At 36.9% G+C, this 15,967-nt stretch overlaps 1 protein-coding gene across 1 annotated transcript in view; it reads right to left on the reverse strand.

Annotated features, from left to right (window-relative positions):
* LOC149451735 (alpha-2-macroglobulin-like protein 1) overlaps positions 1–15,967 on the reverse strand; it is a 222,347-nt gene that overhangs the window by 133,406 nt on the left and 72,974 nt on the right. Inside the window, exons 9-10 of the mRNA XM_089690237.1 lie at positions 11,026–11,140; positions 7,794–7,900 (exon numbers count right to left, since the gene is read on the reverse strand). Of these exons, the coding sequence (XP_089546363.1) occupies positions 7,794–7,900; positions 11,026–11,140 (222 nt within the window). The remainder of the gene's footprint in view (positions 1–7,793; positions 7,901–11,025; positions 11,141–15,967) is intronic.

Genomic DNA, 15,967 nt, shown 5'->3' on the forward strand with positions numbered 1-15,967 from the left:
TTTATATCCATAGATGTATGTTTATCTATGGATACACATTCTTATATATTTTAATTAATACTTTATTTTAAATGTAACTTTTTTATATATTCTATTGAAATAAGTAGAGCGGTGATTATTTATGTCATTAGGGTTTACTATTGGTAATATATTGATAGTGAATTATTTTAGAGATTGGGGTATTGGTTTTATAAATAATATGTTTAGTAGCAGTACTATCTTACGACCACTAGAGGGAGCACTGGGCATAATATTATGATACATATTAGGGTCATTCATTATATAGTGGAATTATGTGATTATTTAAAATAATTAATGTAGAGATTGGTGTACTGATTTTATAATTAATGGGTTTAGTAGCAGTATTATTATACGACCACTAGGGGGAGCACGGGGTTGAATATTATGATACATATTAGGATCATACATTATATAGTGTAATTATGTAAAATATATATGAATAGAGGTTTACTATAATAAGTAGTTGTTGCTGTGTTTCACCTGGTAGATTATATTGGGAGTGGTATATGGTGGTACTGGGTAATCGATGGAATATGCTTATTTCCCTGAATATATACTATCTGCATGTGAGCTTGTTATTTGTTGATCTCATATGTAGAAAGGTTGTATATAGATATGTAGTATCGTTGGTGATATTAGTGTATAACTGCGAGTAGTATTTCCGGTATTGGGGGTTTGCGGGAGGCTACATGGGGTTCTATTGCGATGTTTCCCTCATGCAATATGGCGGATCCGGCCTCACCCCATTAAAAGACAGTGGATTATAAGGAGAGACCAATTAGACGTCTGTATCCCTTCAGATGAAGTCCGGAAGTGACGAAACGCGTTAGGGGAGTGACGTCATTACGCACGCACGCTAACCGGAAGTGTCGCCGCGGCCATTTTGTCGGTTGGAAACGATCGTTTTTTCAACCAGAGACTGAAATGTGCAGTACAGAAAGCTGGATAAAGTGTTTTTACATGTAAGTGTGGAATAAATTTATATCTTTTTATGAAATCTGCCTGATTGAGCCTTCTCTTTGTCCATATGAGGAATACCCCGGGATAAGAGTGATGGAGGAATGCCTTTCCTATCTAACAGTATATGCCTGAATATACCATAAGAGGGTAATGGTATTTAGCATCTACTTTGGCTGGAGTATATAGGATATTGGTACCTAGTATCATTTTTCACTTGAGATTGGAGTGATCACGAGTTCTCACGTTTATTTTTATTTATTGATTTTTCACTATTTTTGGTGTGATTTGAGTTTTGCACAGTGTGAAGCATATATATATGTTTGAGGATATTACACTATGATATATTTTTCTTTTTACTTTTGAGGATAACAAGGCATTTTTGGAGAATGGTTTTGCTTCACTGAACACATAAAGAACGTTTTTGTTTTTCTTGGGACTTTTTGGACATTTATTTGTTTATATTACATACTTTTTTGGAGATTTGGACACTTATTATTATTATTATTATTTTTTGGAGATTTGGACACTTTTATATATATTTTAATTTATTATATTTTATTTTATTTATGTTATTTTATTATTTATATTTGATGATTTTGGAATATATATTAGAGGGGTGGTTTATTATTATTTTAGTTTAGATTTGATCATCACCTTTTGGAATATGTTGGTTTATTGAATTTTTGAGATAGATTGGGCTGATTGGGAAGTTTATCACAAAAAGTACATTCAATAGTTTATTCACTTCCTAGGGAGGAAGTAGTGTTTTGTGGCTGTATAGGAGCTTTTTGATTGATTGTCTTACACCAGGGGGTGTTTTGTTCTCCTTGAATTTTAATTTAGGTGTGTATAGGATATTTGATTTATTGTTTAATATTTAGGATCACTGAGAATTTTAATATGGACGTATTTAACTTTATGGATACTAGGAAAATCAATTTAGAGGAAGTATTTTCAACTACTCAAACAGCCTGTGACGCAAATGTGGAGGTACTAATGAAAAAAGTGGGCTATACTATGGAAAGGAAATTACAATTATGGTGGGACATTGTCTCATTTGAGAAATATATTAAGGAAGGTATAGTCCCAAGGAGATTAAGATGGGATCTGGTCCCTAATGATGGCCTTAATGATGAAGATTCCTTAACTGAGTGGAAGAAATTCTTTCACACATGTGAGGAACAACTATTGATTATGTTGATAGAGAGGAAGAAAAGGAAACTTAGGTCAGTAGAAATTAAACTAGAGGAGATGAAAAAGAAGGTGGAAGAATTTAAAGAGAAAAGGGATCTTAATGGTGTATATCAGACCCTACAGGAACAGCTAAATAAAAAAGATGGAGAAATTAAGAGGAAAAAACATAAGAAATTCATCAGGGACATGGGGGACTATCAGGCGAATAAAATTTATAAATGGCAGGAATCGGCGAATTTTATAAATTGCCAATCTACAGAATCATCACCGGCGAAATCGCTACTAGATGATGATGGAAGGAATAGACTTGTACAGGAACAGAATTTCCAGAGTCAAAATAGGAATAAGGAGAATTTACCTATTCCAGGGAAGAAAACAGAACCAAAAGCAGTTTCAGGGAAAGATAATGCTAAAATAAAAAATACAGCTAATCAAGTATACAATGTCCCGATACAGAATAGATTTCAGCCCTTAGAAGGCTGGAATGACTATTATAGTCCAAGAGGGAACTACTATAGTCCCAATAGGAATAGAGGAAGGGGAAATTTTTTTCAGAGGAACTACAGAGGTCGTCCTCCGGGCCCACCACCGTTCATGAGACCATATTACCAACCCCAATGGGGAGGGGGAGGACCGAGAAATCCCCCTTACTACCAAAGAAGGGAATGGGGGGGAAATTATGCCCCGAGAGAGGAAGAAGTAAGTGGCCCTCAAAATTACTGTGTAGGGGAGCAAACACAGGACAAAGGGAATATAAACAAAAGGAAGAGGAACGAAGGATAGGTGAAGGAATTTACAACTTAAGTTCAGTCCCTTTGACAGAGAATGAAATATTGGTATTAGATAAAGGTCTAAAATTTGCCCCGAAATCGAACTTGAATAAATTTGAGACTTACATAGATGTTAATAAATACATTAGAAGATTAAATATTAAAAAATACTTTGCTTCGTTACCCGGCCAAACTAATACATTGAACCCTATGCCGAGGTCAAAATATGTATGTAGTAATTTAAAAAACAAGTCTACGTTCAATCCGGTGAATTCAAGGAATATGAACATAGAAGTATTCAAGCAAATGGTAGTAGACGATTTATATGAAGTGAATTTAAGAAAATTTAGGGAGGAAGAATCTATTCATCAGGGTTTAGAGGCTCTTAAGAAAAAGAAAAATATTATTATAAGACCGGCAGACAAGGGTGGAGGGGTGGTAATAATGGATAGGATGGAACATGAAAAAGAAATGGATCGTATTTTAAGTGATAGTGAAACTTATGAAAAAATTTTAAAAAATCCAACTATTTTATATAAAAAACAGCTCCAGAAGTTAGTCAAAAAGGCTGAAGAAGATAAAATTATTAATGAGAAAGAGGCTCTATATTTGGTTCCTTTGTCATGTAAGATTCCATACATGTATATATTGCCAAAAATTCATAAAAGTCTTAGTAGACCCCCAGGGAGACCCATTATTAATGGGATTGATTCTATACATTCAAGGGTGGGAGAATACATAGATTTTTATTTGCAACCAGTGGTTAAAAACATGCAATCATATATAAAGGATAGTCAAGATGTGATTAGTTTATTAGAGGGAATGGAGAGTACTCACGGAATGTTTCTAGTTACTATAGATGTAAACTCCCTTTATACTAACATTATACATAAAGATGGAGTAGAAGCCATTAAATGGGCTCTGTTAAATTATACTGACTTGCACCTTAAACAGAGAAAATTTATCATTCAATTATTAGAATTCACAATGAGAAAGAACTATTTCTGGTATAATGGTGAATATTATGAGCAAAGGAAGGGTGTCGCAATGGGCGCCAAATTCGCTCCGAGTTTGGCGAATATTTTCCTAGCAAAATGGGAAGAGAAAGAGATTTATGGTAAAAGGTGGGAGGGGCTAACAATATGGAAGAGATACATTGACGATATTTTGGTAATTTGGGAGGGCACGGAGAAGAATCTATTAAAGTTTTTGAGATTTATTGAAACCAATAATTACGAATTGGAATTTACATATAATATAAGTAATCAATCGGCCAATTTTTTAGATCTTACTATTTTTAAATATAATAACAGATTATGTTTTAAAACTTATTTTAAAGATACGGATAGAAACGGATATATTCCTGTGACTAGTTGTCATCATCCGCAATGGATACAAGGCATACCAAAAGGACAGTTTACTAGAATTATGAGGAACTGTTCAAGATTGGAGGACTTTATAGCACAATCTAAGGTTATTAAAGAGAGGTTTGTTTCCAAAGGTTATGATCCAGAAAAATTAGAGAGCATACGATTTAAAATTAGTCAGAATTATTTAGGTGACGGGAAAATTAAAGAAAAATTTAAAATGAAAGAGGAGAATAATAATAAAAGGGAATATGCGTTTTATTCACGTTTTAATTGTCAGTTTAAAGAAATTGAGAAGGTTTTAATTAAACATTGGCCAATATTACAGAAGGATAATGTGCTAGGCCCGGTGTTACCAAATAAACCAAGTTTTATTTATAGAAAAACGAATAATTTGAGGAGCACCTTGGTGAAAGGAATAATATCCCCTCCAAAGAAAATGGGCAATATGTTTAATCTAAAAGGATTCTATCCGTGCAGAAAATGTAGAATGTGTAAAATTACTAAAATTAAGAATAAGAAGACTCCTTCCTTCGCTTCTTGTTCTACTGGTGAAGAATTTCTAATTAAACAATTTATTACATGTGACACAAAATACGTTACATATATGCTGGAATGTCCTTGTCATTTCCAGTATATAGGGAGAACAAAAAGGAACTTACGAAAAAGGTTGGAAGAACATGTGAGGAATATTATTAAAGGGAAGAAGGATCATAGTGTATCGAGACATTTTAAGGAATTCCATAATTCAGATCCTAGTCAGTTAAAATTTTGTGGAATTGACACTGTGGAAGGACATTGGAGAGGGGGTAATAGAATTAAGAAATTGTCACAAAATGAAACCTTTTGGATCTTTAGGATGAATACATTGAAACCAAAGGGACTAAATATAGAGCTAGATTTGAATTGTTTTATTTCAGATAGATAAATAAGGAGCAGTAATTTAATGATAGTTTGGATAATTCGGGTATATTAATTTTATAATAATGTATTTGAAATAACAGTGGTTTATATCCATAGATGTATGTTTATCTATGGATACACATTCTTATATATTTTAATTAATACTTTATTTTAAATGTAACTTTTTTATATATTCTATTGAAATAAGTAGAGCGGTGATTATTTATGTCATTAGGGTTTACTATTGGTAATATATTGATAGTGAATTATTTTAGAGATTGGGGTATTGGTTTTATAAATAATATGTTTAGTAGCAGTACTATCTTACGACCACTAGAGGGAGCACTGGGCATAATATTATGATACATATTAGGGTCATTCATTATATAGTGGAATTATGTGATTATTTAAAATAATTAATGTAGAGATTGGTGTACTGATTTTATAATTAATGGGTTTAGTAGCAGTATTATTATACGACCACTAGGGGGAGCACGGGGTTGAATATTATGATACATATTAGGATCATACATTATATAGTGTAATTATGTAAAATATATATGAATAGAGGTTTACTATAATAAGTAGTTGTTGCTGTGTTTCACCTGGTAGATTATATTGGGAGTGGTATATGGTGGTACTGGGTAATCGATGGAATATGCTTATTTCCCTGAATATATACTATCTGCATGTGAGCTTGTTATTTGTTGATCTCATATGTAGAAAGGTTGTATATAGATATGTAGTATCGTTGGTGATATTAGTGTATAACTGCGAGTAGTATTTCCGGTATTGGGGGTTTGCGGGAGGCTACATGGGGTTCTATTGCGATGTTTCCCTCATGCAATATGGCGGATCCGGCCTCACCCCATTAAAAGACAGTGGATTATAAGGAGAGACCAATTAGACGTCTGTATCCCTTCAGATGAAGTCCGGAAGTGACGCGCGTTAGGAGAGTGACGTCATTACGCACGCACGCTAACCGGAAGTGTCGCCGCGGCCATTTTGTCGGTTGGAAACGATCGTTTTTTCAACCAGAGACTGAAATGTGCAGTACAGAAAGCTGGATAAAGTGTTTTTACATGTAAGTGTGGAATAAATTTATATCTTTTTATGAAATCTGCCTGATTGAGCCTTCTCTTTGTCCATATGAGGAATACCCCGGGATAAGAGTGATGGAGGAATGCCTTTCCTATCTAACAGTATATGCCTGAATATACCATAAGAGGGTAATGGTATTTAGCATCTACTTTGGCTGGAGTATATAGGATATTGGTACCTAGTATCATTTTTCACTTGAGATTGGAGTGATCACGAGTTCTCACGTTTATTTTTATTTATTGATTTTTCACTATTTTTGGTGTGATTTGAGTTTTGCACAGTGTGAAGCATATATATATGTTTGAGGATATTACACTATGATATATTTTTCTTTTTACTTTTGAGGATAACAAGGCATTTTTGGAGAATGGTTTTGCTTCACTGAACACATAAAGAACGTTTTTGTTTTTCTTGGGACTTTTTGGACATTTATTTGTTTATATTACATACTTTTTTGGAGATTTGGACACTTATTATTATTATTATTATTTTTTGGAGATTTGGACACTTTTATATATATTTTAATTTATTATATTTTATTTTATTTATGTTATTTTATTATTTATATTTGATGATTTTGGAATATATATTAGAGGGGTGGTTTATTATTATTTTAGTTTAGATTTGATCATCACCTTTTGGAATATGTTGGTTTATTGAATTTTTGAGATAGATTGGGCTGATTGGGAAGTTTATCACAAAAAGTACATTCAATAGTTTATTCACTTCCTAGGGAGGAAGTAGTGTTTTGTGGCTGTATAGGAGCTTTTTGATTGAGCTATACTATGTATCCTGTGTATAAAACATGTATATACAGTCAGTGCCCACACAGCTTGTGTAGCACTTAATGGATATGAAATCCCCTCTCTTTGTCCTGTTCTTTCTGCAGCGCTTCCTCGATGGATCAAAGTGATTCTCGATGGTCAGTGCTGGCAAAGAGCATTGCTACGATCCATGCCAAAAGCCCTACAGAAATGAAATCCCCTGATTGCTACACAGGCGAGGGGTGGAGAGGGTGTACAGAATGACTGTCCTTTCTGCATCCAGAATCAAACATGTTGCGACCATGTGGGAGTCAGAAGGCTGTAGGTGGCCAAAGTCACTGTAGGTAAGCAACATAAATGGAGCAAAGTTTCATGTGTGCAGGAGCAGAGAGAGATGCTTCCTAAACACTGTATGGGGAAAAGAGAGTGCAGAGTGTGCATGCAGAACATTCCATCCAACAGATGATATCAGTGCTCAGTCCCTCAGCATTATCGCCTTCTGTAGGTGGAAGTATAACCCAAAGGTTGAAGACTTTCAACGTCCTCCAATGGACAAGAATATCTTGATTCATATTTTTTAGCTTGAAGGAACTTGTTAACATATGGTGTGGAAAGAAAAAATCACCCTCACTTTATAAATACTCTTCTAAAAACACACTGGTACAAAAGGAATCAAGTGGGAACATCTCGTCTAGGCATATACATCTCATTACCTTGACTGTTAAAGGAACTCCTTGCTGGTAAAATTCAACAGCCTCAAAATATGTCATATATTCAAATGTGCCCAGTCTGGAAATAGCTGTTGAGTATTCTGTGTTCCCTGTAGGAAAGAAGCAGGCATAAATATTGTCATAAGTTAATAAACTAAAGGTTTTTTGAGGAAATACAAATTAACCACTTGCCTACTGGGCAATTTTACCCCCTTCCTGCCCAGGCCAATTTTCAGCTGTCAGCACTGTTGCACTTTGAATGACAATTGGGTGGTCATGCAACACTGTATCCAAACTAATTTTTTTTATCTTTTTTTTTTTTAGACAAATAGAGCTTTATTTTGGCAGTATTTACCACTTGCCCGCCAGAGGATTTGTCCCCCCCCCCCCTTCCTGACCAGCCCATTTTTATGTTATGACGCTGCATTATTTTAACTGACAATTGCGCGGTCATGCAATGCCGCACCCAGGTGAAATTTATGTCCTTTATTTCCCACAAATTGAACTTTCTTACTGTGGTATTTGATTGCCTGTGCATTTTAAATTTTTTGCGCTATAAGCAAAAGACCGACAATTTTGAGAAGAAAACAGTATTTTGGACTTTTGCTATTAAACGTCCAGTAAAAAAAAAAAAAAAAAAAAAATCTAATTTCGTCATAAATTTAGGCCAAAATGTATTCTGCTACATGTCTTTGCTAAAAAAAATCCCAATAAGTGTAATTTAATTGGTTTACGTGAAAGCTATAGCGTTTACAAATGGTGGTAGAGATACTGGGATTTTTTTTCCTACTAGTAATGGCGGCAATTAACAACTTTTAGCGGGACTGTGGCTGGCATTCTGACTAACTTGGTGTCACTGACATCCCCAGTGACACCAATACAGTGATCAATGCTAAAAAGCAGCACTGACACTGTACTAATGACACTGGGCAGGAAGGGGTTAATGTGAGGGGCGATCAAAGGGTTAACTGTGTGTAGGGCGTGTTTTACTAGGGGGGGTGTGTTTCACTGTAAGCACACTGATTGGGATGGCTGTGCTATGCACAGCCATCCCGAGCAGTGTGCCCGAGCTGACAGGGAGGAAGACTTTTTGTAAACCAGTCTTCCTCCCTGTCTGTGATTGTCGGTAATAACCGGGTGCCAGCGGGTAATCACCGGCCAGGACCCAGAAATGCAAAATCACACATATATATATATATATATATATATATATATATGTGTGTGATTTTGCGCACCCATGCCACCGTGTAGCAGTATATCTGCTATACGGCGGTGGGTAAGCGGTTAACCACCACTGGGGTTTTTATTTTTTTTGCTAAACAAACAAAAAAAGGCCAAACATTTTGGAAAAAAAAAAAGTTTTTCTTAGTTTCTGTTATAAAGTTTTGTAAATAAGTGATTTTTCTCCTTCACTGATGTGCGCTGATGAGGCTGCACTGAGGGGCATTGATAGGCTGCACTGGTGGGGCTGCACTGATATGTGGTACTGATAGGTGGCACTGATGGTCACTGAAAGCCATCACAAATGGGCACTGAAAGCCAGCACAGATGGGCACTGAAAGCCAGCACAGATGGACACTATTGGCTGTACTGATGGGGCTACACTGATCATTAGGGCACTGATGATCAATGTAGATGTCCCCCTGAGCTAGCTGTTAGTTTGAGGCGAGGACTGCCGATAACCGGCATTTCCTATTTCTGCTGTGATCAGCTGTGATTGGACACAGCTGATCACATATTAAAAGTGGCTCTGATTAGCCCTTTACTTGGACACATGATCAGCTGAACACAGATTGCACGAAGGGGGAGTGGTTCTGGGAGGACATCCATGGATGCCCTCCAGAACTAGCTGGCTGTGCTGCAGCTGTCTTTTGGCTATTCCTCCCACTAACACCAATGATGGGGCACTACTCCTCCCACTGACATTAATGATGAGGCACTATTCCTCCCACTGACACCAACGGTGGTGCATTAGTCCTCCCACTGACACCAATAATGAGGCACTATTCTTCCCACTGACACCAATTATGGGACACACTCTTCCTCCCACTAATGATGGGGCACTATTCCTCCCACACTGACACCAATGATGGGGTACTATTCCTCCCACTGACACCAATGATGTGGCACTATTCCTCCCGCTGACACCAATGATGGGGCACTATTCCTCCCACACTGACACTAATGATGGGGCACCATCGTTCACGTCAGTGGGAGGAATTGTGCCCCACCATTGTTGTCAGTGATAGGAATAGTGCCCCAATGTTGGTGTCAGTGAGAGGAATAGCGCCCCATGGTTGTTTTCAGTGGGTGGAGCTCTAATAGGAAGAGGTGGAGCTACAGAAGGGGTAGGGTTTACAGATGAAGGGGTGGATCTTAAACAGGAAGGGGTGGGGCAAATTTAGATGCAGGGGGTTGCCCGATTTTAGTCTTGCCTAGAGCAGCACAAAACCAAAATACATCACTGGTTGTACCCAAGTCGATCGAAAGGTACAATCAGCCTGCTAATACGTGGTTCAAATCTCAGCCAGTTCACCAGGGAGCAAACCATCAAATGGCTGTATTAACTTTCATCCAAAGCTAACCACAAACATTTTAATCTCTGTACAACCCCTCTGTAGTGTGAGGGCCTGTTTTCAACAACCTATTACATTTATACCAAATCAGACAGGATATTGCACTAGTGAAACCAAAGAGGATAAAGTCATACTGTAGCATTCAAATCCCTCTTGTATTGAACTGTATTGTTACTGTATTGTCTCCCGTTATATTGTAAAGCGCTGAGCAAACTGTTGGCACTATATAAATCCTGTATAATAATAATATTAATAATTTGAGTCTAGTTTCAGGCAACATGGGAATAAATGTATGCAACAAAAGTCAACAGTAACTAAGCAGTTTTAGGGAAACCTAAAATAAGTTATACATTTTTGGGTGGACAAATTTGAGGAGCCGCAGGTGGAAAGTGAAAAGTCTCTGGGGCTCAGGCAAGGATTTCTCTTCCCAGAAAACTGGAGTTGCATCTCTGGTTTCATTAACCATCACACAAACGTAGATCATTTGGTTTTATGTAATGACCATAGTGGTTGTGGAGCTAAGAACCTTGGTGGAAGATATCTGTCTACTCATTAATTTGTGCTACCATTAATTTATAAAAGAATGAATAGAACATCTATTCTTTTCTTTTTGAACTCTGGAAGTATCAGCATTTGATAAATAAAGGTTTTATTCTCACCTGTTAGCTCCTCCGTCAATACAGCCCTGACTTTTAAATGCTGCTGCACGTTTGTCTGAGAGATATTGAACAGACCGAGGTCATATGTCCTGGATATACAGCCTTTGTCATCAGTCTAAAACAGGAGAGATTAAAGTGTATATGCAGATCTTGCTCTATTAAAGTGTCATAGGAATTTCATATTTTAGGCAAACATTTCAGTTCTATTTGAATTTGGACTAAGAGACATCTACTTCTGCTCAATAGCAAAGGGATCTGCTTCTGGCACTTATGTAACTTGCTCAGTGTACAGAAGCAACACAAGTACAGATGACATTTTACTTTATCAGCCTCTAAGGTAGCCCTCAACAAGGGTCTATATTATACCATATATTGACAGTCTTAGGTGATCCAAAGAAGATAGCTAAAGATTCCACTGCCTAATGATTTTTGTCATGAAAGTTTTCCAGAAACCCACATGAGTGTAAACTCTCAGAGGAAAAACGTAATTGCCCAAAAAGGAATAAGCAATATGAGCCCATATTTAGATCCTCTGAGCCTTATTTAGATAGGGAGGTCTATATTTGTACCCATTGTGACGATTGTGCGCAATAGAGACATGGACGCTGTACATGGCAGCCATCTTGCTAGGTCTCAGCCATGTTGTCTCTCCTGTCCTCCCTCCTCCCTCTTGAATGGAATTTATAGCTGTAAGTTGAATGGAGGTCAAAAGGGCCTCTTATCCTAAATAAAACGCAGCCAGATGAAGCTCCAGGGGTGTAAACCAATAATTAGTCTGGTGCAAGGGGTCTGCTTTGAAAACCACTTTCCTCTGCCCGATCGTAAAACAATAACTCAATCAGTCATGACCTCTTAGGCCATTAGGGCTAGAGCATGCCATGAAACGTCCATTCCACATGTAGACATTTTTCATACAATTCATAAAGTTCAGCAGGAACTGGGCACATTAATATTAGGTATATATTTGGATAGATCATTTTAATATGAGTCAAACAAGACCTTACATGACTATATTAGCACCTAGAAGAGAGAATAAAGCAGTCTCTTCCCTCCTGGGTGACAAGGGTACGCTGTGTTTGGTATCCCTGCATTTGAAATATAATTCTGAATATTAATCTGCCAGTTGCTAGGATGCTACCTGTACCTATTGGAGGTTATTAACCTTAGTATGAAATTGTAAGGCGACTTGGTCATAAAGTTGGTTACCTCCTAGCACCCCATCCCAAAACTGGATGATTGGTCATTTGTTCTCAGGCGACACCCCTTTAATATGATAGAAAAAAGACAGCTCTCGTTTAACATCAATCAGGAAACATCTAACGGACTTCAGAGCCAAGGCAATCTTTTTGTTTGGACGATTGGACTCTGCTTAAACCAAGGACATTATTCTGCCTTCTGAACTCCTTTCTTTTATTTCTGTGTTGTTTTATTGTCCTCTTTATATCTTGGTAACATCTTTTTCTGTAATTATTTTAATATTTTGACCTTTTTAGTAATAAATCCTATTTTGAAAAGTGTTGAAACTGTCTCTAAAGCTTTTAATGCAAACTAAAGAATCCCTGTCTCTTGAAGAGTGCTACTGTATGTAATAATCCTCTGAATTTATCTGTCTGTGGTAACATTGTGTATTACAGACGCTTATGCTAATATCATAGTGTTACTGCTAAGATTTGTGAGTTTCCTCCTTCTCTGTAAAAAAGGCGGTGGTGGCACTGTGAAGGGTTAATTGCGTAATTAATCTGACCCAGTAACAATCACTCTCAGGCTGCTGGCACATAGATTGTAGTCCCGCGAGCTGGAAAATATTTGTGCAGGGCACAGCTGAGAGTGGCATTGTTACGCAAGTGACAGCGCGGTGCAAGATTGGCTGGTCCTTCAGTCGCGAGTTGATGAGAAGGGCAGGGGACAGACATATCGTCACACCCATTACATAACATATGCGCACCAATTGTAAGGGCTGTGCAAAATGCCTACAATCTAGGGACCCGTTTCTAGAACAAAGTCACGTGACTAGCCTCTTCTCATATCAAAAATTGTTCTCTGAAGCATTATGTAGACAACGCTCTAAATAAGACTGCAGGCTCCAAACTATGGCCTGTGTTTAGTCACCTAAATGAGTTTATTTCATAATGCCATCTTAAAACAGAACTTTACCCATAGCAATTACATTTTTAAAAAAAAGTTCTTTAGCAAGGAAAATAAATTCCATATTTATGTGCTGTAAATTTACCTCCAGCATTGGTGATGTTTCTTCTTGCTGGAGGATGCCATTTTGCTGAAGCCCAGAGTGCCTGAGCTGCAGTAAGTCTTTAGGCTGTCAGCATATCGCCCTGTATATTTTCCGCAAAGTGCCAAAAAATAGAGAACAACTGAACATGTGCAGGGTAGAGGGAGACATTATTATATGGATTTTAAACTGTATATGCAATTATTTTTAATGTTTTACATCACTATAGCTCCAAAAGGGGCCAGCTTGAAGTGATCTAGCAGGACATAGTTTTCTGAGTAAAGTTCCACTTTAACTGCAATATCCCATATAGCAGCCCATAATAAATCATCTCTTGCTGTTGACAACTGAAACATGAAATACCATTGACTTCTAGGAATTACTAATTAGTGATGGACGAATCTGTTCAGCATTGATTGGTAGGAAGTTCAGTGATCACTTCAAAATGTTTTTCAAACTGCAAACTTTAACACAAACCCCAAGAGAAGAAGGTGAATCCTGAAAATCAATTCAGGACCTTTTTCTAGGCTAATAGGAAAAGGATTGCCAAACAAAAGGCAGAGGAAGCTAGGCACTGCCTGTGGGATCATTTACCAACCCCAAAAAACATTTTAAAAAAATACTGTTCAGCACAGAGCCCTCTATTTTATGCTACGTTGTGAGCAACTTGGGAAAAATTCCAGTTCGTCAAATTACATGCTTGAAAGATACCTTTAAGTTAAAGTGGTTGTAAACTCTCACATATACCCAGTGAAGTGACTGGTTTCAGGTGACATACAGAGATGAATCAAATCTTCTTACATAAGTTGTACCTGTTTATCTGTATCAATCTCTTATCTACAGCCATTCAAAGTCCAGAATTTATTACAGCTTGTCTGAGCTTCCAGAAAGCAACTAAAATTACTCTCTACAGAACTGAAGGGTACACCCCTTCACACAGCACAGAGGAACAGAGATCCCTCCCTGTCACCTTTTTACTTCTTGGTGTCAGGAAAACTTGTCAGAGGAAGGAGGCAGTGGACATAAATTACACTAATGCTCTGGACTGAGACAAGTACACACTATAGAGGGATGTGATTGTTCATATTTCATATCTGAGGTTTACAACCACTTTAAATGCAGCCTTACAGGACTTTATTTAGTTTGTATGTAATAAATGTTTTACATTTTACATTATTCCTTAGCTCATATAAAGCTACAGCACCCTTATCTAATTAATTGTAACTTGTAAAAAAATCCTATTTTTGATATTTTTTTGCACATGATCTAGCAGTAATAGGCTAGAACTAAGCAGCTGAAATAGTAGATAGAAAAAATAAAACTAAATCTCTACTTTATAACAATTACCAATCGGTTGCAAAATATGTTTCATAGCATAGCTTGTGATCCTCTGTTAGTGCAGTACCACACATGCTGCCATGGATTGGCGTCAGGAAAAGAAAATTTACGATAAATATGATACAATTTTCTGTTTTCCCATTTAGCTTGTGTTCAAAAAAGTAGATTTTATATTTTTACTTTTCAAAAATGTTTATAGAATAATTTTACAAAGTAAATAGGGAAGAATTAAACAATTAACATCAATAAAGAGTGTGCCATCATATGCACAGATAGAAACACCAAAACAACAAATTCTGCAATAACAAATGGTAGTGAAGTCAAGACATAAAGGGCAGCCAATACATAGTCAAGTACAGCTCGTATTGACAGCACAATATACATAATATAGAGCAATATAAAAGGAGTAGAAAGAGCAAATAACAAAAGAAAGGAAAATCAAGATGAGGGTCATTAAGGCACAGATAGTGAATCCATGGTCCTTATGTGGTATCGAATTTCTTCAAATTATTGTGTAAGATACAGGTGAGTTTGTCGTTAACCATGATCCAGTTGAGTTTCTTTTTCACATAATCAAGGGGAATGACCGATTGTCGCCAGTGTCTAACTATAGTAATCCTCGCAGCTAGAAACATATAGGAAATCAATTTATGGGATTTCTTGGGAATATTTTCTGGAAATTTGTGAAAGAGCACTGTCTCTGGGAATCTGCGAATATTAATATGCTTCACTGAATGTACCAAATCGAACATTCAAATCGAAAATTTAAGTATAAGCGGGCATTGCCACCAGATGTGAAATATAGACCCAACCTAGCCATAACGCCGGAAACACATTGCAGAGGCAGTCAGATGCATCTTTGCATTCTGGGTAGGTACCAAATACCATCTCAGCAAAGTTTTATAATTAGCTTCAATTAGAGTAGTATTGATAGAAACCTTTGGACAGTACCAAGATGATATCTTCCCAATCCAATAATTCATAATTGACAGCTAAATCTTTTTCCCAATGTTCCATATAAGGAAATTTACAATTCGGATCAGTGAGGAGAGCATAAAACGCAGAGACCTGGCCTCTGGGGGAATCCCTATTCTTGCAGGAAAGTTCAATGGTGGTGAGCAAAGGAGACTCGTCCACTAAAGCGAGCTTCAAGTGGAGAAATGAAACAATCTGGTTATATCTAAAAATTTCAGTAGCAGGCATAAGTAATTTTTCTTTAAAATATTGCAAAGAATGTATACAAGCACCATTAAGATATTCTGCTATCTGCAACAAGCCTTTATTGATCCACCATTGAAAAGGGGCCAGTGTTAAACCGGGCACAAATTCAGGGTTTCAAAAAATCAGAGCAATAGGTGTATGGCGTGACGCTAATGA

This window comes from Staurois parvus, unplaced genomic scaffold (genome assembly GCF_062004578.1).
Source record: "Staurois parvus isolate SC_StPar_1 unplaced genomic scaffold, SC_StPar_1.0 ptg000525l, whole genome shotgun sequence".
NCBI lineage: Eukaryota > Metazoa > Chordata > Amphibia > Anura > Ranidae > Staurois > Staurois parvus.